The sequence below is a fragment of the Mytilus galloprovincialis genome, chromosome 7 (genome assembly GCF_965363235.1).
Source record: "Mytilus galloprovincialis chromosome 7, xbMytGall1.hap1.1, whole genome shotgun sequence".
Lineage (NCBI taxonomy): Eukaryota > Metazoa > Mollusca > Bivalvia > Mytilida > Mytilidae > Mytilus > Mytilus galloprovincialis.
Genome location: NC_134844.1, coordinates 3,718,577 through 3,741,052, shown reverse-complemented (window position 1 = coordinate 3,741,052; position 22,476 = coordinate 3,718,577). Strand labels below are relative to the sequence as shown.

General features: G+C 32.9%; 2 protein-coding genes across 4 annotated transcripts in view; both read right to left on the bottom strand.

The window, feature by feature from the left end:
- Positions 1–501: 501 nt before the first annotated feature.
- On the bottom strand, positions 502–12,437 carry LOC143082141 (uncharacterized). Of its 2 annotated transcripts, none has more exons than XM_076257700.1 (9): positions 12,335–12,437; positions 8,793–8,839; positions 8,191–8,306; positions 7,535–7,698; positions 6,806–6,833; positions 4,237–4,402; positions 2,829–3,017; positions 1,673–1,783; positions 502–1,208 (listed from the first exon to the last, which is right to left on the bottom strand). In XM_076257700.1, exons 2-9 carry the CDS (start codon positions 8,833–8,835, stop codon positions 1,201–1,203), a joined length of 825 nt encoding a protein of 274 aa, XP_076113815.1. In that variant the 5' UTR covers positions 8,836–8,839; positions 12,335–12,437; the 3' UTR covers positions 502–1,200. The 2 variants fall into 2 exon arrangements, with proteins under 2 accessions (XP_076113815.1, XP_076113816.1); XM_076257701.1 differs by lacking the exon at positions 12,335–12,437 and adding an exon at positions 12,256–12,274.
- A 3,744-nt stretch (positions 12,438–16,181) lies between these two features.
- Positions 16,182–22,476, bottom strand: part of LOC143082140 (mitochondrial inner membrane m-AAA protease component AFG3L2-like) — a 29,912-nt gene continuing 23,617 nt past the window's right edge. The window contains exons 17-19 of one of the 2 annotated variants that reach the window (XM_076257698.1): positions 20,847–21,044; positions 17,217–17,331; positions 16,182–16,684 (exon numbers count right to left, since the gene is read on the bottom strand). In XM_076257698.1, the coding sequence (XP_076113813.1) occupies positions 16,578–16,684; positions 17,217–17,331; positions 20,847–21,044 (420 nt within the window). In that variant the 3' untranslated portion in view covers positions 16,182–16,577. Of the gene's footprint in view, positions 16,685–17,216; positions 17,332–20,846; positions 21,045–21,153; positions 21,241–22,476 lie in introns of those variants that run through there. The other variant, XM_076257699.1, reaches the window with a different exon arrangement.

Below are 22,476 nucleotides of genomic sequence, written 5' to 3'. Positions count from 1 at the left end.
AAAAAAAGTCAAATGTAATAAATAGATTTCAGCTTTGACAATTTTTTGTGTTTACTGGCAATAAACTTGCATAGCCATAAATCAAACATTTGTCTATGTACAACCCAAGATTTGCAGAATTGGTTATTTTATATAGTTAAATAAAAATATTTATATTTATAGTAACTTTCACACATGTTCTATCAATTTATAGATCTTTTTCACACAATATAATTTGGTTGTATAAATTCAACATGTTTCATTTTTCAAATACTTAGATACAATATGACCTAAATGTTAACAAAATTCCATTTCAAATTTTAAGAAATCAACTTATTAAAAATATTTGTATATTTTTTGTATAATTTTAATGAAATTTCATAACTGGAGAAGCAAGTTGTATATTGTATATATATCATGTATAAGTTGTAAAACATACACTTACAACTAGGTTTGGCCTAAAAAAAAAAGATATGTGTTTCCGGTAACATCATTTTGAAAAATAGGGTCGGTAGGTCGGAATTCTTTTTTTTTTTTTTTTTTTTTTTTTTTTTTTGACATCGTAAATGAAATCCAGAAAATTATCATGGTTTTTCCAAGTCCGGATCCGTAATTAGTTTCAAAAACCGGAAGTGTGCCATTTGCAATGTTTTTGAAGCACCTGCTGTGCAAACTTCTTGGATTTTAACCTATTTGGAATACCTTTTGACATTAATAAAATGTTTTACTGGCTTTCTATGCAAGTAGAAGCAAGAGAGAAAAAATATTATGTCATCTATCAGAAGCCTGTGTCAAAAACGGGGTCGGTTGATACAATTTTTTTTTTTTTTTTTTTGAAGATCCAATAAAAAAGTTAGGGTCGGGGCTAAAAAACAGGGTCGGTCGGGTTACCGGAAACATCGATCTTTTTTTTCTCGGCCTTTTTTGTATTCATATAGATCTATATTTGACAAATCCTTCAAATTTCATGGGTTTGCATAAATGTATTTCTTCTTTGCAGATCATCAAGCACAGCTAGTTTATAACACAGTATTTAGTTCTGTATCTTGTTCAATATTAATCAAAGCTGCCAAAACTTCCAAAACTACCACAACTACCAAAACTACTTAGAGAACTCCAACTTCCATGGTGACCTAAACCGAATCCTCCAAATGGACCTCCGAATCCACCAAGTCCTCCACCCATCATCCGACTGGCACCGTATCCCAGAGCAGCACCACCTCATACACCTGAAAATAATGGGGAATGCATCACAATAACTAATTATAACCTCAACACAGCTTGTAGAAAAGATGATTTATTTACCAATTAATTTTTTTTAATAAAAGACTTTCTATCAAAAATAACCCTGCATGCACCCTAAGACTTTAATGGATTTTTAACATGTGATAGCACTGTGTTTTTAAAGTCTGCTTCATAAAAATAACCTTACTCTAGCATTGGGTTAGAGTGGTAAATGTATTCTCTGTCAAGCCTTCATGTAGATCATGTCATCAAAATTTAGAGATGTCAGAAATCGAAACATAAGTGTGAACAATATAAAAATGAGTATAATTACCTGCAGCTAGTTTGCCTTTGTTGCCTAGACCCCCTTTCTTATGGTGTTGCTGAATTACCTGCAGCTAGTTTGCCTTTGTTGCCTAGACCCCTTTTCTTATGGTGTTGTTGGACTACAACTGGTGAGTATAATTACCTGCAGCTAGTTTGCCTTTGTTGCCTAGACCCCCTTTCTTATGGTGTTGTTGGACTACAACTGGTTGTTGCTGTTGGTAATAGCCTGGTTGCTGCTGGTAACCATAGGCTCCTACAATTATAGTTGGATTACATTATTTACCTAGTTATACACTTGCAACATAATTTTACCAATCATCTGAAAATAAAAAAATAGATAATCAAGGACAAAAGATCAGGTGTGACCTTGTGACCTTCTGAAAAACATCAACAACAACTTAATGCACAGCCCCATACATATTCAAATCTTTTGATATCTTTTCAATGAAGTTAACCTAAAAACATAACTTATTGTCCCCAAATATTATAGGCAGATTTGTTATCTAACTTGATAACCAAATAAAACATTGACAAGCATGTATTAATATTTTAATATATAAACCTCATTAAATTTATTTCTATTTTGTTATATTTGGATTTACCCTTTTCTATTTCTATCTTTAGTAACTGTGGAACTAGTTAGTAGAACAAGTTTAATTAATATCCAATTATAAGTTTTTGGGTAGTACTGCACAGGCATTTCTTAGGCAGTATTATGGATGGGGTTCTGTAGTCATATATAAGTCTGAAACTTATATAGATATAATGTGTATGGAGATGCTCACAGTAACACGTTCTGCATAGTACATTATTTACATTATATTATAATGATTTCAAGTTGAATAGCAAGAAAACGAAAGACATATAGACACAGGCAGACATTGGTTAAACTTATGTTTATTGTTACAGATAGGGCATAAAAACAGCTTGTATTTTAATATCTGTTGCAACAATAAAGTTAAGTATTTCTACTCAAATACAACAAATGTCCAACAAGAATGAGTCCACAGTGCACGGATGCGTGTATGCCAAAATTTTATCAAAAAATCACTGTATGATTAAAAGTGTATTACAGAGACAGAGAAGTTTAACCTGTGAAACTGTTACCTAAGGAGACTAACAAATCTGCAGCTGAAGGTTTACTTAAATTGGGGAGGCTGACTATAGTCCTGAATGTATAGCCATGCTGGTGGCATACCAGTTGTGGAGGAGGAGCGTACTGTTGTGTGGGATAACCCTGTGCCTGTTGATAACCATGTGAGTAAGGCTGCTGAGGATAAGGCTGATTGTATACATACCTGGAGGAGGCTGACTGTATCCCTGTGGTGGTTGAGCATACCCTTGCTGGTGGTATACAGGTTGTGGAGGAGGAGCGTACTGTTGTGTGGGATAACCCTGTGGATATCCCTGTGAGTAAGGCTGCTGAGGATAAGGCTGAGCCATTGGTTGCTGTGGGTAACCAGGGTATCCACTAGGAGAAGGACCACCTGTAATGAAAAAATATATTTGTGCTTAATATTTAATTGAAGAGAACATAATTTTTCAATTGAAAATCCGCAAAATGGTACAAAGAATTATAAATGTATCAAATCTAAACACAAAAGTCTGTAAGTCTGTATACCCACTTCAAAATTTCAGGATACAAATACAGTTGAACCTCGTTGTGTCGAACTTGGTTGTATCGAAAACTGGGATGAGTCGAAGTAATTTCTGGGTCCTGGCAAAATTCCCGTTTGATCAATGCATAATTACCTCTGATGAGTTGAACTCGTTTGACTTGAATACTAGGTTAAGTCAAGTAAAATTTTATAGTCCCGTCGAAGTAAAATTAATGTTAATTGACCCCGATGTCTCGAAGTTCGAAAGTAAAAATTTTCAATAGATGCAGACCTAATGATAAAAATTCAAATCGGATGTATTTCTTATGTCACCTAATCATTTTCAAAAGAGATAGATAAAGGTGAGTAAACATACTTGTTTATATAACAGTTTAAATGACATATTTATGGTGACAGCTGATTAATACCTTTATTGATGGTTTAAGCGGAATGTTAGTGTTTTGAACATTTTTCACCTGAAATAAAAACGAAACGAATTTAAAAGACCCAAGCCAAGATTAAATGAATCACTAGACTTAAAATTTATTAATTACAATAAATAAAAGGATTAGGACAATTATAATAAATTCATGATAATTCAATGAAAGCAGTCGACCTCATCAGAGACCGTTATGAACTTATTTCGTGCCGCGAGTGATTTCATCATTTATAGTGACTTACCTTTGTAAATATTTGTGTAGACTATTGATTTTATTTGTGCATGATTTGTATATGTACTTGTGTGTTTAATAATCACAAAGGACCAAAAATGAAGATTAAATACACAATCATAACGTGTCATATCGAAAAAAGGCACACTGTTCATAGTATCTAGTTGACACAAATCGCATACCGTATTTCATGCATTCCAAATTTATGACAACACACTAGACCTCGGATGAGTCGAATACTTTGGTCCAGTCCCTTCGACCTCGACACAACGAAGTTTCGACTGTAAATTGAAATTGTAAAATAATGATAACGCTACCGCCATTAAGACTAAGAGTAACCAATCAAGCAAACAAAATCTGTGCTCTAACCCCTGTTAATAAAACCAAAGCTGCCGAAGACAAACCACTAACAGGTAAAACTATTCGTGTTGTCTTACCTGTTAAACCAGCAAATCCTATAGGAGCTGGACCTCCTGGGGCCTGAGCAGGATATGGAGCTGGTCCAGGTGTGTAGGGTGGAGGTGCTGAGTGGACTGGAGCTTGTTGGTGCATGGGCTGTTGGGGAGGTGGTGGACCCTGTTGATTAGAACTTGGTTGTGGGAGCTGTAAAGAAGTATAAAATGTTGTAATATTGAAGGTTTATCTCTAAAAGAATCATTTGATGAATTGCTCTCTAAAAGAACTAGACTATTAAGGTAGCACAATACAAAGATTTTGTCACTCCCAATCAGACAACTTTAAACTGATGTAATTCATTTCATCCTTCTTTATATTTTATAAATGAGGTACCAAAAGAAAGAAGAAAGATTAATCTTTCAAATTGTGATAATTTCATTATGTAATTAGTTGCTATATTGTGATGTCCACACTAGAATGAATTTAGCTTCTTTGTTCTTCATAGCATTCCATAATATTTTATATATTCTTGTACAACACAGCTTGACCTCCAAAACTGTGTCTCAGATTTCCAAAAACATCAATAGAACAAATTTTATACCCAATTGAATTTAGTGGTCTCTTATGAATTGATGTTGCAAACTTCATTGAAGATTTATGAGAGAATGAAATACAAAAGGAAAAATCTGAGACACAGTTTTGGAGGTCAAACTGTGTTGTGCAAGAATCTATAAAATATTTTTGGATGCTATGAATAACAAAGAAGCTAAATTCATTCAAGTATAGACATCACAATATGGCAACTAATTACATAACAATTAATGATGTAATAATTATGTCATAAGGAAATTATCACAATTTGAAAGATTAATCCTTCTTTTTTCTTTTGGTACCTCATTTATAAAATTTAAAGAAGGATGAGTGGAATAACATCAGTTTAAAGATGTCTGATTTGGGATGAAAAATCTTTGTATTGTGCTACCTTAAATGTACAATTTGTATCTAAATTGAAAAGAAAGTGGAACTGCAGCCTACAGATGTTAAAGAATAACGATAAAAGTCAACTAGTAATTTATATCCTGTGATCTTATAGTACAGCTCTGTGTTACTTTTTATCTTAAAAGATTAACAGCACTTTACATGTTGTCACTACAGTTGTAAATTGTATATGGCACTGCTTGCCATTTCCATATATTTGTTACAGTCAAAGCCATTTAGATATGGCTTACAGCACTGAATACAGTCAAAGCCAGTTAGATATGGCTTACAGCACTGAATACAGTCAAAGCCAGTTAGATATGGCTTACAGCACTGAATACAGTCAAAGCCAGTTAGACATGGCTTACAGCACTGAATACAGTCAAAGCCAGTTAGATATGGCTTACAGCACTGAATACAGTCAAAGCCAGTTAGATATGGCTTACAGCACTGAATACAGTCAAAGCCAGATAGATATGGCTTACAGCACTGAATACAGTCAAAGCCAGTTAGATATGGCTTACAGCACTGAATACATAAACTTAATATTAACCAAGAAAACTAAAAATTGACCACTTAACCATTAAAATGAGGTCAAGGTCAGATGAACTATGCCAGGCAGACATGTACCTCTTACAATTCTTCCATACAACAAACATAGTTGACCTATTGCTTATAGTTTAAGAAAAATAGACCAAAACACAAAACATTAACACTGAGCAATGAACCGTGAAAATGAGGTCAAGGTCAAATAAAACCTGAGCGACTGACATATAGATCATAAAATATTTCCATACAACAAATATAGTTGACTTTTTGCATAAAGTATAATTAGATAAATAGAGCAAAACTCAAAAACTTAGCTTTGACCACTGAACCATGAGAGTCAGGTCATGGTCAGATGACACCTGCCAGTTGGACATGTACACCTTACAGTCCTTCCATACACTGAATATACTAGACCTATTGCTTATAGTATCTGAGATATGGACTTGACCACCAAAACTCAACCTTGTTCACTGATCCATGAAATGAGGTCAAGGTCAAGTGAAAACTGTCTGACGGGCATGAGGACCTTGCAAGGTACACACATACCAAATACAGTTATCCTATCACTTATAATAAGAGAGAATTGAACATTACAAAAAAATCTTAACTTTTTTTTCAAGAAGTCACTGAACCATGAAAATGAGGTCAAGGACATTGGACACGTGACTGACGGAAACTTCCTAACATGAGGCATCTATATATAAAGTATGAAGCATCCAGGTATTCCACCTTCTGAAATAAAAAGCTTGTAAGAAGTTAGCTAACACCGCCACCAACAGATCACTATCCCTATGTAGAGCTTTCTGCGACAAAAGTAAACATGCTTCGTTTCATGTTAATTTTCAAATGGAAAAACTATTGTGTGCCCCCCATAAATTACAATTTTTAATGCTGTTTATTTTTAAATTTTTGTTCATTTTTTATTTCTGCCTCAAGTATAAACGGTAAGGTAAACTGTCATTAATCTTGATCAAATTTGAATTTAATGTAGTACATCTTGAATTCATGATGGATGTAGGGTGTAATTTGTTACTATATTGTACTTATTCATAGTGCAAATTATTCCGTTTAATATTAACTTACAGTACTGCAAATTGCTTTCATCCATTCACTGAAAAAATAAGACATTGTTGGTTATCTTTCAAAAGGCCTCTGGAAATAGAAGGGGTTGTTGAACAATTTTGGCCATGTTGACTTATTTGTAGATTTAATTTATACAAACATTTCGCCTTATTTCATTTGCTTTCTATCTGGTACAGTTTCTGTTAAAGAAATTCACCAAATATTGTTAATCTTATTTTGTTTATCATTTTTATCTGCTTACAAGATTTTCTATTTGTACTATATAATTTCTGAATAAAATGCAAAAGGGGTAAAATAATTATTTACGACCAATAACTCCTATACGGGATAAATAAACAATTTTGGTCATTTGACCTATTTGTAGATTCTCTGTATCTTCTATAATTTCTGAAAAATGCAAAAAGGGTAAAATAATCATACAAAAGGAACTGCTCCTATACATGCTATAAGAGGTCAAATGTCTATTTTGGTCATGTTGACTTATTTGAAAATCTTATTACTCTGGTCATTTCTAATTTAAAAGTTTCTGTCAATCTGAATGGACAGACAGAGGTAACACAGAATAATACCCCACTTTTTTAGAGCAGTGGTATAATTTAAAGCAGGGGTTATAATTACCATAGACTATTAGAGAATCTGTCTATTAACTTACCTAAGTTCAGTTCTGCCTCATCCCTACATAGAAACCACAGGACCTTAGCCTAGTGACTTGGTTAAACATTTACTCACCTTAGTTCTGCCTCATCTCTACATAGAAACCATAGAACCTTAGCCTTATGACTTGGTTTGACTGGTATGGCTAACATTTGTTTAAAGCTATACCCAGCAGGTATGTCAGGTCTATCTACCATTCCTTCTGTATAGTCTCCATAAGCAAAGCGTTTACATACTTCCTAAAATTAGAAATAAAAGTATGGACACACAAATATGACTGCAGTATGAACCATTCCTTCTGTATAGTTACCAGAGGCAAAGTGTTTACATACTTCATTAAATGAGAAATAAAAGTGTGGAATACAAATATGACCTTAAATTGGTCTAATGTGTACTGTAGGATGACTTTTGTAACAGAGGGGCCAAAAATACTGGAGGGACAGTCAACTCATAGATAGCAAATAAACTGACTATGCCATGGCTAAAAAAAATAAAAGACAAACTGACTAGTACTAATAGTAGACAAGACACAACATAGAAACCTAAAGACTAAGAAACATTAATCCCACCAAAACTTGGGGTGATCTCTAGAGGTGCTCCTGAAGAGTAAGGTGCCATGTGTAGAATGAGTTTGTGTAAAGACTCATGTGTAGAATGAATGTTGAATGGTGCCATGTGATGAAAGACTTTTTGCTTTTGTCCAATAATCAGTAACATAAACCCAATCTTACCTTCATGTAAGCCTTTGCTTTAATCTCATTATCACCTTGTCGTTTATAAACACACAAACTACTGTCATTGTATAACACAACCCATACATTGTTCCAGCCTCCAGACAGGAAACCTTCTACAAAATAAATAATTGAAGATTTAGTGCCAACATGTAGCACCATCTGCATCATTGAAACCTCCACACAGGAAACTCTGTATAGCATATAAATGACCAAACAAACAGAATACTCAGTGTCAGTATCGATTAAGGAGCTAAATATAAACTCTGAGAAAAATATTATGATCAAATTCAGCGATTGAAATTCTTGCAAGTAAAATTATATCCTATTCAAATTCAAATTTGTTTTCCCTGACAATTACAGGATAAAAGTATCAAGGTAAAAAGAAAAAGTTTAAACTGATTCCCTCTGATTTGGTTTTTTTTTTTACCCTAGATTAGATTTTGTTTTTGAGATTGGAACATCGGTTTACTGCTGTTAGTTCAAATTGTCTATATCAACATCTTTTGTTTCAGTTTTTGAAAACAACAAATAATTGAACTGTTTCAAAATTGCTACAAAGGTATGGACACACATAAATGCATTGTCTGTTTTATACTTACTACTATGCCTCTTCAAGTATCCACTTTTTACAATACTATTCATATTTCTGGAAAAGTTAAAAAATTCATCTAATATGATATGTTAGTATTTGGGATAAATGGCAATTTAACCTCCTGCTACATTACATGTTATTACTATTTTTCTCATTTTTAATAGCCTATAATTACAATCCATGTGAAGAGGAGGGAACTGGTTGGTAATCCTTGGCTAGCAAAGATTCCATCTCTATTGTTTGTGTATAATCAATGTGTATTGCCTTGGTATCAATCCTGTAACTTACTTACTTACATTGTCTCTATCTCCTACATTTTGTTTGTTCTCTCATCTTTGCTAGCCAAGGATGTGGAGAGAAGGAGACTTGGTTGTTATCCTTCGCTAGTAAAGATGTTGGTTTCTATCAATATACATTGTATAAGATAAATGTCTCACCTGTTTTACCAGTTTACTTAAAATTGAATCTTCATTTTTTTTTTAACGGCTGTAGTTTGAAGATTTTTAAAAGTATCAGTAAATAAAGTTACAGACTGATGGAGAGGGTTGGGATCCCGCAAACATGTTTAACCCGCCACATTATTTATGAATGTGCCTGTCCCAAGTCAGGAGCCTGTAAATCAGTGGTTGTCGTTTGTTTATGTGTTACATATTTGTTTTTCGTTCATTTTTTTACATAAATAAGGCCGTTAGTTTTCTCGTTTGAATTGTTTTACATTGTCTTATTGGCCTTTTATAGCTGACTATGCGTAATGGGTCTTGCACATTGTTGAAGGCCGTACGGTGACCTATAGTTGTTAATGTCTGTTTCATTTTGGTCTTTTGTGAATAGTTGTCTCATTGGCAATCATACCACATCTTCTTTTTTTATACATGCCAGCCAGACATGTACACCTGGTATAGTTTGACTATTGATTTTATAGTATCTAATAAACAAACAAGAGTGCACACGCTGAAATGTCTCGCCTTCTATACTAATCATTGATATTATGTTGATAGTCCTAAGTATAAAGCTAAGCTTTATTACAACTGTCACATAAACTTAACATTAACCAAGATAACTAAACAAAGACCAATGAACCTTGAAAAAGAGGTCCAGGTCAGATGAACCATGCCAGGCAGACAGGTACAGCTAACACTGCTTCTATACAACATATATAGTTGACACATTACTTATAGTTTAAGAAAAATAGACCAAAACACAAAAACTTAACACTGTGCAATGAACCTTGAAAATGAGGTCACGGTTAAATAAAACCTGCTCGACTGACATAAAGATCATAAAATATTTCCATACACCAAATATAGTTGACCTATGGCATATAGCATTAGATAAAAAGACCAAAACTCAAAAACTTAACTTTGACCACTGAACCATGAAAATGAGGTCAAGGTCACATGACATCTGCCCGCTAGACATGTACACTTAACAATCATTCCATACAACAAATATAGTAGACCTATTGCATATGGTATGAGAAAAACAGACCAAAACACAAAAATTTAACTATAACCACTAAACCATGAAAATGAGGTCAAGGTCAGATGACACCTGCCAGTTGGACATGTACACCTTACAGTCCTTCCATACACTGAATATACTAGCCCTATTGCTTATAGTATCTGAGATATGGACTTGACCACCAAAACTTAACCTTGTTCACTGATCCATGAAATGAGGTCGAGGTCAAGTGAAAACTGTCTGACAGACACGAGGACCTTGCAAGGTACGCACATATCAAATATAGTTATCCTATTACTTATAATAAGAGAGAATTCAACATTACAAAAAATTTGAACTTTTTTTTCAAGTGGTCACTGAACCATGAAAATGAGGTCAAGGACATTGGACATGTGACTGACGGAAACTTCGTAACATGAAGCATCTATATACAAAGTATGAAGCATCCAGGTCTTCCACCTTCTAAAATATAAAGCTTTTAGAAGTGAGCTAACGCCGCCGCCTTAGCCGCCGCCGGATCACTATCCCTATGTCGAGCTTTCTGCAACAAAAGTTGCAGGCTCGAAAACAAGACCATGAAAGCTTATCACTGAAAAATGAACCTTGAAAATGAGGTCAAAGTCATATTTACCTACTAAACATACATTCACACCTTACAATCTTTCCAATCACCTAATATAGTGGCCATATTGCTAAAATTGTACCCCAGAAATGGACCAAACCACTTATAGGTATAGAACCACTAAATTAAATTCAGGCCCGGTCGGAAAGAACATACAAGATAGTACATATTTTAAACAAAGTAGTTCCTACGCATAGCTGTATCTTTGTCAATAGGGGGTATATTTGGTTAATTGTGGTATCAAATGAAAGCTTGGGGACTTGGGATCACTGTACAAACCTTGTTGAAAGATTTATTTGAATGATACAGAAGTATATGAAATTTTGATAGAAGGACACATTTGACCGGTTGTTCAGATCAGACATTCCTGTTTTTGTACTATCAAACTTCAGGCAACCAGTACGCTCTTTAGAATATGCAATTAAAGGTATGTTGATTTTTGCAGCACAAGTCAGGATAAGGTACAGTTTTGTCCATGGATTTTGTTTTTTGTCCATGGATTTATGAGTTTTGAACAGCGGTATACTACTGTTGCCTTTATTTGACATGAAATAACTGCCACTTTATTTGAACTTAAGACAAAGTAGCCATAAATTCTTGAAATTGCAGAATTTAACATAGAAAGCAATGGGGCTATGAATTAGTGGTTTTATACCTAAAACTAAACATTTTCCAATGAACCATGAAATTGAGGTCAAGGTCTGATAAAACTTGCCATTCAGTTGCTAGAAAATACCCCGTTACAAGTTGTGTACACTTTACTCTATAAACCAAATATAGTTGAGCTAGTATTCATGCTTAATTGTTTATAGTTCAGTATTTATCTGATTTCACTTTTTATAACTATATGAGATACGGACTTGACAACCTAACTTAAACCTCAATCACTGATCAATGAAATGAGGTACAGGCTACTACAAGTCACATATACGACAATTTATTACAAGGACAATCAATTCCCACCCAACACAAAGGGAGTGCTAGGACACCGAGAAGTCTGTTATTATGGTGGAGGAAGCTGAAGTACTCGGAGAGAACCAATGGGCCACTTGGCCTAAACAGACAAATCAGAGAGATATGTCAGAAGATTGATCTTCAGCTTAGAGTAGGAGATAACATTGACCAACAGAGGCCCCCTAAAGTCCCCATTCTAGTTTAAACTGCACTTTGAGTACCAGAGAAGTGTGTGGGAGGTTGAAAAACTGATGACAGTGAATAATGTAATTTCCAGCGCCTGAGTCACGATGGAAACCCGGACCTTCAGTACTGTTGCCATCGAAGCCAGACTCAGTCCTCAACACAATAAAATTGCCGTTTTTACGACGTCATATTATGATATTTATTCGGACTAAAATTTAAAATGCATGATTTTGAATCATTCTCTTACTTTTGTCATTGAGTTCTTTTTGAGTCCGGAAGAAAATGAATAAATTGAGATGATAATAAAACTTTGCGTTCGGACTTACATTTTTCCCAAAAGCGAATGATATCTCTGACTCAATAAGGACAGAATGAAAGTTGTAGAAAATTCGGTGTTGATTTATTCTCTCTAGAATTAACGTTTGAAATCGATATGGGGAATGCCGAGAGATCCGAAAATAGCAATTTCCGATTGCAATGCAATCATAAGAGAAACAATGAATGACACACGGATTCGTATTGGTTCATTAAAAAGATACCATGAGTCCCGGCGGCGAACGGTATTTAGTTAACTCGAACCAACACTATTTATTGTGCGTGCCACTAATCAAATTATTAATGTGAGGGACTGTTTAAAATTGCAATTGTTTTATTGATTATAGATGGGAACAGTATATCTAATATATATGTTCCAGATTCTAGCATTTCTTTTAAAAAGGTAAATTAAAGATGTACAAGTTTTAGCTTTCTAAAAAGCTATAGACTGCTTCGCTCTACACTAATTTAAGGTTATATGTGCATGTGGTTGTTAAATTAGTATTGGAAATGTGGTATTTTAAGATATTGATTGATATAAAATGGATGTACTTTAAGAGTGTGCGTTATACACCCATGCTTTTAAAAAATTTATATGAATTTCTTGTTGAAAATTAAAACAATTATAAATTTAGACTGCCTTTCTGGAGGTGTGCCAATATTGTCAGAAGTTACAAAATACAGATAATGCATTTTTGTAAACATTATAGGAATAAAATTGAGAAAGGAAATGGTGAATATGTCAAAGCGACAACCACCCGACCATAGAGCAAACAACAGCCGAAGGCAACCAATGGGTCTTCAATGTAGCGAGAATTCCCGCACCCGTAGGATTTAGAAACATTGTTTAGAAAAGAAAATTGTGCAAATTGCAGAGTAACAAAGCAATTAAACACGAATTAATAATTGATATTTCAATATTGAATTTATCTGTGAAATGTATGCATAATAAAACAAACATGAATTAATGACAGTTGATCAGAACTGAAATACACATAGTGAATTTTCCGGCATTTGATGTCTTATCCTGGACGAGAAAAGTCTGTAATTCTTTTTCTCATTTAAGACAATAGCTATTGCTGTATCTTAGCCTCATTATAATGCAACCAATCAGAATCTATATGCGATAAGTAATTTATTCAAGATGGAGTACACGTATTTCGACTGAAACTTGTAGCTGTGCACCGTGATGCAAATCAAATAGGGCTCTCCTCGGTTAATTAAATAGCCATATTGGATAGGGGTAGATTTTCATAACGCAGGTAAAAATGGTGTGAAAAATACGAGGAAACATCACTAAACAGAGCAGTTGCTTGGAAACATTCATAGGATTTCCCAAACTTTCATACTATTTCCACCTCTTTCAAAAAAATCAGCTCCCTATCCAATATGGCCGAAGTAACCGTGAAGAGCCCTATTAGGTGATGATTAGGAATTTGTGTCAGAAGCTCGAACTCCTTCGTTCTTTTCCTTTAATACAGGGTAAAATATAAATATGTTGCCATAACACCTATTTTTCTTTTTATATATGACTTCATTAACTCATAAAATGTCATTTACCATTTCTTTTTTTTCTATTTGAGACCAAAATAATACCAATGCCAATATAAGGTAAAAAGTAAAAACACACAAAAAAAAAAAAAAAAAGAAACTTCTGTAATCAAAAGGCAAAATCAAAATTCAGCTCAGACACATCAAACGAATGGATAACAACTGTCATATTCCTGACTTGGTACAGGTTTTTTCTTCTGTAGAAAATGCTGTATTGAACCTGGTTTTATAGTTAGCTAAACCAAGCATTTCTTTTAAAATGAAATATCTCAAAAAGGTCAGCACCTACCAAAATTGTCTGGCTAAATTTGTTCCTTGACTAATTTTCTTCCAACTTATAGTGTCAACTCTAAATTTTAGATTTTTATTTATTTCATTTTTGTTGACTTCAAAGTTGATAGTTCTAGACAAGCAATATTTCTAAATATATAATTTTTAATCAAATCAATACAATTCTGATCCATGGTAGAATGAAATGATAATTTTTTAATTTACTGGCTCAGTAAACAACATCTCTGTAAAAGTTAGGATGCACTTTCCCATTTGAAATAAATTTTTGAAGGGTAAAACCAAACTTCTAAACTAAATCTTTGTATCTATGGAAGTAATTTGCAATAATAAAATTGCGGACTTAGTTAAAATTCACAAGTAATACATAGATAACAATAACATTCATTGAAATCTAAACCATGACAGCAGACACATGCCCAAGCAAATGAGTGATGCCCTTTCATGGTCATAAATTACAGTTTTACACAGCTTTATATCAGTTTTTGGTCTTTATTACACACCACTGCCTTTTCAATTTGTGGCTCTGAACATTCCTGACAGAGGTAAATCCAGGAAAGCATTTCAGATGCATGCAATTTATGAAATGATATTTCTACTTTATACTGTAATGATATAATACCATTCTAGATCATTTTTTGGTTTGTTGTTGTCTCCCTTGCAACATGTTGCTAAGGACATAGAATTACTGGGCGTGTGTCCATTCCACTTGTCGTTTTAGCACTCTCACATATACAATTCTTGAGAGATTTTTATAAATCTTATATCATACTTAAGGCTTATATCAGTGCTCAATGTCTCAGAAGAGTTTGAAAAACAGTGCAGATCAATCATTTACAATAATTTAAACTCCTTTTTTGAATATTGAATAAATAAGAAATTGCTCTTTAAGTCATATAAGTGACTGGTGAAAAATAATGTTTATCCAATTTTTGAACCAATGCATATATATCATAAACTAAGTCATCTGTGCAGGATTTTATCATTTTTATGCATCCATATCATATAATGGTAAAAAAAAATAATCTTGGTCTGTTATGATGTGAAAATATGGCAGCCAATTAGTTGTTGTGTTTTGAAGACTTAGTATACCGATTGTCATCTGTAGTAAACAATTAACAAAGAAGCATGGAAATTGAGCATGTGTAGTACAACATAAGATAATAGTTTAATTCAAAGACAGATAATTTTTTTGTTCATCCCTTTTCTCTGTTTATATGCTATTTCTACACAGATGGTAATTTGTTTTGGTGGGGTTCATTTTGCTCAGTCTTTGATTTCAAAAATGTGTTTTGTATATTGTTGTTTGTCTTAGTTCAGTGATCGAGGTTAAGTTTTCATGACCTTGTATCTCAGATACTATAATCAATAGGTTATATTTTTGGTGTGTAGAATGATTTTGAGGTTTCCATTGACTTTGAACTCATTTCAACGGTTCATTGTCCAATGATAAGTTTTGGTGGTTAAGTCTGGTTAGGTCTGTTTCTGAGGTGCTATAAGCAATAGATTGGATGTATTTCATGTGTGGCGTGAATGCAAGGTGTATATGTCTGTCTTGCAGATATCCTCTGAACTATTTTTCATAGTTCATTGGACAATATTTAGTTTTTGTGATTTGGTCAATTTCTCAGATACTATAAATAGCAGGGGGACAGTTTTTTATGGTTCATTAGTAAATGTTAAGCTTTCATGGTTTTGTCAGTTTATCAGATACTATAAGCAATAAGTCAAATATAGTATAGAATGATAGCAGTATGCACATGATGTCTGGCAGGATTCATATGACCCTGACCTCATTTTGATGGATCATTGGTTAGTTGAGTTTTGTCTAATCAGGTTTGTTCCTCAGAAAACATACACACACATGTATAACACATCATCTGGTTCATTGGATATCTGATAAGTTCTTTCAATTAGATGTAGATATATCTAGAGAATAAAAACCTTACTGTACTTTATTGTTTGTACTTATAAAACACAGGAAAAGAAGAGTTTGAAAAATAATTTAAAAAAAATAGATTTTTTTCAAAAAAAGTTTTATTTTTTTTACTATTGCCTTAACAAATGAAAGATACGAGTCTTGAAAAACAGTTTTCATTATAATTTCTGATGAACATTAATCAGCCTATTACAACTATTGTTTTCAGACTCTTATTGCAATAGTATGACAATAATCTGTAAGAATAAGCTTCATTCTCCACATTAATTCATTAATTAAGTGAATAAATATACATAGTTCACAAATGAGTTTGTAACATCACATAACATGTTTGACATGTATCAAGTTCTTGCAGTTTATTTATGTTAAGCATCATCTGAGGTCATCACAGATCATCCAATCATTACTGTTTCCAATGGTCACATGGTTATCATGTGACACTTATAATGAATGAATCACACAACTATTATGACTAGTTAAGAAGATGGTGTTGGCTCGGTCTCTGTCTTAGGGGGAGGGGCTTGTTTCTCTTTATTCCAACTTTTTAAGCCTTCTGGTAATGTGGTGTCTTCTTCAAATGATCCTAGAATGAGAACAAGAGGATTTTAGATTTTGATTTAATTTTAATTTAAATGTTTAGATTTGTTTGTTTTAACCATCAAAGCATATTATGATAATATTAGGGTAACAGGAAGTTTCATGGAATTTTTTTATTTATCAAAGCAGAGTATAAGTATACAAATTTATTTATTTTTTGTTATGGCTTAAATCTTTGCATTGGTATGTTATACATAGAAATCTCATATATTTTCAATACTTCTCTCAATTAATGATTTACTTGTTAAGTAATAGTTCAAAAGTCAAAAAGGCAAACATTACTCTAATATACAACTTTTATATCATTACAATGAACTGCTTTGTTTATAGACTTTCTAATTGATCTGATGTCTCATTTATGTTCCAACTGTAAGTGCTCTCTTGGACAGCACAAAATTTATCAAATATGAGAAACCTGACTGACAAAATAACCGAATCAAAAATGTTTTCTATAAACATGATCAATGACAAATTAGAAATGCAAGGTTGTTATTCCCACATTTCTCTGATATACAGACCTGTTCCTTCTACAAATTCTTCATAAGTTGATTTCTCTGCAAACGGTCTTTTACCAAGTAATTCTACCATGTCATCTTTATCTAACTTTTCTTTCTCTAAAAGTCTAAGTGCCACCTGCAGTTGATAGAATTATATATTATAACTACAGAGCTATAATGTACATTATCTTTGCTAGGATTCAGTCTAAACTTTCTTTATCTTAATCATAGAAATAAAATTGAGAATGGAGAAATTTATACAACAATGTTACATTGAAATTTAAAACTTTATCTTTTTTTTTATATATTTCTCTAATTCTTTAGATTAGATTTATATTTTTCCTGACCTGTTGAATATTTTTTATTAATCAACATACATGTGGTTCATTTTATCTTTGTTTAGTTTAAACATATTTATTTATAGTGGATTGGGAAACAAGTTTTGCAACTTATATTAATCCCTTTCCACTTTGCAGGTGCGAGTGCTGCCTTGTAGCGGCATTAGCCTGCTCTTTTTCGAAATCTACAAGGGTGTCTTTAACGTGCAAGAGATATGGCTTTCTCTTAACACGGGTCAGCCATTTATCGTCCGCTTCCGACGGACTATCATCGTTTCCTCGAGACCATACTCGCAAATGGTGTCAAGGGAGGACCGAAAATTCAGTTCCTGAAATTTTCATCCCAGACGGGAATCGAAACCAGGAACCTTAGTTATCTTTGTTGTTCATTAGTCTAATTTTTTTATGTCATATTTTCTTGCTGTCTTCTGATGATTTTAAAATCACAAAAAAGGTCAATAATGTCACATAATAAGAGAAATTCTAAAACTTTCATCTAGTTTTACATCACATTTCTTCACTCCTTGATATTTAAATTTTAAAAATACTTGCAACACTTGAAAAGCCTTGGGGTCTCAATTTGTCTTGAGCAGAAAAATATTGTAAAATACTCTATGAAATGGTTGAATCTATATTTATTAAGCCTCGATATGTCAATGAGATATTTCCAAAGGACTAAGATGTAAACAACTGTTGTCATTCACTCTAAAAATATTTCTCACAAGTTTTGGTGTGAAAATTCTTCTTTCAAGATTAAGGAAATGGACCTTATGATTGCAAATAAGACAACTATCAACTCAAAACGTACAGTGTAAACAACTACAGGTCAACATTTAGCCTTCTTCAATGAACAAAAGCCAATAACCATCTTGTATTTTATCCCATTTCGTTTGTGACTGTATACCTATGTCAAATAAAGCTAAAATGTCTATCTTTATAATTGATTGAAATAAAATGGATATGGGCTGCTGCAAGTTAGACAACAATCTCTTAAAATATTGAAATTATGTGAAAATATGGCATTATCAGAAAAGATAACCTCTAACTTAAGACTACTTGCCTCTACAAAAAAACTATGCAATGTCCTAATACAAAATACACAAAGAAGGGGAATTTGTTTATATTAATTTAACATGTTTGTTTATAAGCTATACTTTGTACCTTTTCTACATCATGTACATCATCTTTATACTTTGTGAGTAGATGGTATGTTAGTTTATAAGCTTTACTTTGTACCTTTTCTACATCATGTACATCATCTTTATACTTTGTGAGTAAATCATATGTTCTTTTATAAGCTATACTTTGTACCTTTTCTACATCATCTTTAAACTTTGTGAGTAGATGGTATGTTAGTTTATAAGCTATACTTTGTACCTTTTCTACATCATCTTTATACTTTGTGAGTAGATCGTATTTTCGTTTATAAGCTATACTTTGTACCTTTTCTACGTCATCCTTATACTTTGTGAGTAGATCGTATTTTCGTTTATAAGCTATACTTTGTACCTTTTCTACATCATCTTTATACTTTGTGAGTAGATCGTATGTTCGTTTATAAGCTATACTTTGTACCTTTTCTACATCATCCTTATACTTTGTGAGTAGATTGTATGTTCGTTTATAAGCTATACTTTGTACCTTTTCTACATCATCCTTATACTTTGTGAGTAGATCGTATTTTCGTTTATAAGCTATACTTTGTACCTTTTCTACATCATCCTTGTACCTTTTCTACGTCATCCTTATACTTTGTGAGTAGATCGTATGTTCGTTTATAAGCTTTACTTTGTACCTTTTCTACGTCATCCTTATACTTTGTGAGTAGATCGTATGTTCGTTTATAAGCTATACTTTGTACCTTTTCTACGTCATCCTTATACTTTGTGAGTAGATGGTATGTTCGTTTATAAGCTATACTTTGTACCTTTTCTACATCATCTTTATACTTTGTGAGAAGATCGTATGTTCGTTTATAAGCTATACTTTGTACCTTTTCTACATCATCTTTAAACTTTGTGAGTAGATGGTATGTTCGTTTATAAGCTATACTTTGTACCTTTTCTACATCATCCTTATACTTTGTGAGTAGATGGTATGTTCGTTTATAAGCTATACTTTGTACCTTTTCTACATCATCCTTATACTTTGTGAGTAGATCGTATTTTCGTTTATAAGCTATACTTTGTACCTTTTCTACATCATCTTTATACTTTGTGAGTAGATCGTATTTTCGTTTATAAGCTATACTTTGTACCTTTTCTACGTCATCTTTATACTTTGTGAGTAGATCGTATGTTCGTTTATAAGCTTTACTTTGTACCTTTTCTACGTCATCCTTATACTTTGTGAGTAGATCGTATGTTCGTTTATAAGCTATACTTTGTACCTTTTCTACATCATCTTTATACTTTGTGAGTAGATCGTATGTTCGTTTATAAGCTATACTTTGTACCTTTTCTACATCATCCTTATACTTTGTGAGTAGATGGTATGTTCGTTTATAAGCTATACTTTGTACCTTTTCTACGTCATCTTTATACTTTGTGAGTAGATCGTATGTTCATTTATAAGCTATACTTTGTATGTTTTCTACATCATCCTTATACTTTGTGAGTAGATCGTATGTTCGTTTATAAGCTATACTTTGTACCTTTTCTACGTCATCTTTATACTTTGTGAGAAGATCGTATGTTCGTTTATAAGCTATACTTTGTACCTTTTCTACATCATCCTTATACTTTGTGAGTAGATGGTATGTTCGTTTATAAGCTATACTTTGTACCTTTTCTACATCATCCTTATACTTTGTGAGTAGATCGTATTTTCGTTTATAAGCTATACTTTGTACCTTTTCTACATCATCTTTATACTTTGTGAGTAGATCGTATGTTCGTTTATAAGCTATACTTTGTACCTTTTCTACGTCATCTTTATACTTTGTGAGAAGATCGTATGTTTGTTTATAAGCTATACTTTGTACCTTTTCTACGTCATCCTTATACTTTGTGAGTAGATTGTATGTTCGTTCATAAGCTATACTTTGTACCTTTTCTACATCATCCTTATACTTTGTGAGTAGATCGTATGTTCGTTTATAAGCTATACTTTGTACCTTTTCTACGTCATCCTTATACTTTGTGAGTAGATTGTATGTTCGTTTATAAGCTATACTTTGTACCTTTTCTACATCATCTTTATACTTTGTGAGTAGATCGTATGTTCGTTTATAAGCTATACTTTGTACCTTTTCTACATCATCCTTATACTTTGTGAGTAGATCGTATGTTCGTTTATAAGCTATACTTTGTACCTTTTCTACATCATCTTTATACTTTGTGAGTAGATCGTATGTTCGTTTATAAGAGGTCTTGACTATCTCCCTGACTTCCTGATCTATCATCTGAGCTGTTTGTTCACTGTAAGGTTTATCAAACGACATTTGTCCTCTCTCCTCAGGCATCTCAAAAGATAACTGACCGATTTCTTTAGACATTCCAAAAGTGACTACCTATAAAATATAAATGACCAATTTCTTTAGACATACCAAAAGTGACTACCTATAAAATATAAATGACCGATTTCTTTAGACATACCAAAAGTGACTACCTATAAAATATAAATGACCGATTTCTTTAGACATTCCAAAAGTGACTACCTATAAAATATAAATGACCGATTTCTTTAGACATTCCAAAAGTGACTACCTATAAAAGATAAATGACCGATTTCTTTATTCATTCCAAAAGTGTCTACCTATAAAAGATAACTGACTGATTTCTTTATTCATTCCAAAATAGACTACCTATTATTACAGTTTATCATTTATATACTTTGTGGGCTCTATTTAAAATGATAACTGGAGCTATTAATTACAATAAACTATAATATACTAGAAAATATCATGTGAATTTAAATCAAGGTAGAGAGGTTAGACACGGTCACTTATATCAAGGTAGACAGGTTAGACACGGTCACTTAAATCAAGGTAGACAGGTTAGACACGGTCACTTAAATCAAGGTAGAGAGGTTAGACACAGTCACTTAAATCAAGGTAGACAGGTTAGACACGGTCACTTAAATCAAGGTAGAGAGGTTAGACACGGTCACTTAAATCAAGGTAGAGAGGTTAGACACGGTCACTTAAATCAAGGTAGAGAGGTTAGACACGGTCACTTAAATCAAGGTAGACAGGTTAGACACGGTCACTTAAATCAAGGAAGAGAGGTTAGACACGGTCACTTCATAAATTAGAAATAGATAATACAGAACATATAATTAGAATAAATAGGTAATGTGTCACCGGAGACACAGATGATCCCCAAGTTTAATATCATATAAATGGGTAATGTGTCACCGGAGACACAGATGATCCCCCAGTTTAATATCATATAAATGGGTAATGTGTCACCGGAGACACAGATGAAACCAATATGGCCGCCATGACACATGGTTATTTTTGCACATGTGAACAAATATTTAGAACTGACAAAAGTCAGATTTCTCTTGTCAAAAGGGATTTATATTTATATTGCAATAAATTATTCCGAAGGAGGTACATTCAGTTTAGATTATATTTCTCATTCTATGAGCATTTTGAGTTTAATCAAAATTCTCCCAACTGCAACGTACTTCCCTTGTCAACTGAGTCTTGTATAATTTATACATAGATTCAAACCATTTGAAGTAAAAAGGCATGTAATTCACATGTCAAAGGAAACCAATGAATAAAAACAACAATTTAATAAGAAAAAGATCCTTTTTATTTATTAAAAACAAAATCTTCTTGTCTGCAAGATGGCAAATTCGTAACTTCCGGGTCCATTTCCTGTCAGAAAAAACATTGAAAATATCCGATTGTACATGGTTTTTAACAAAAATACCCGAATATTCTTATCCGATTTGCCGATATATTCTTATATCCGATATTCGATTACACGATA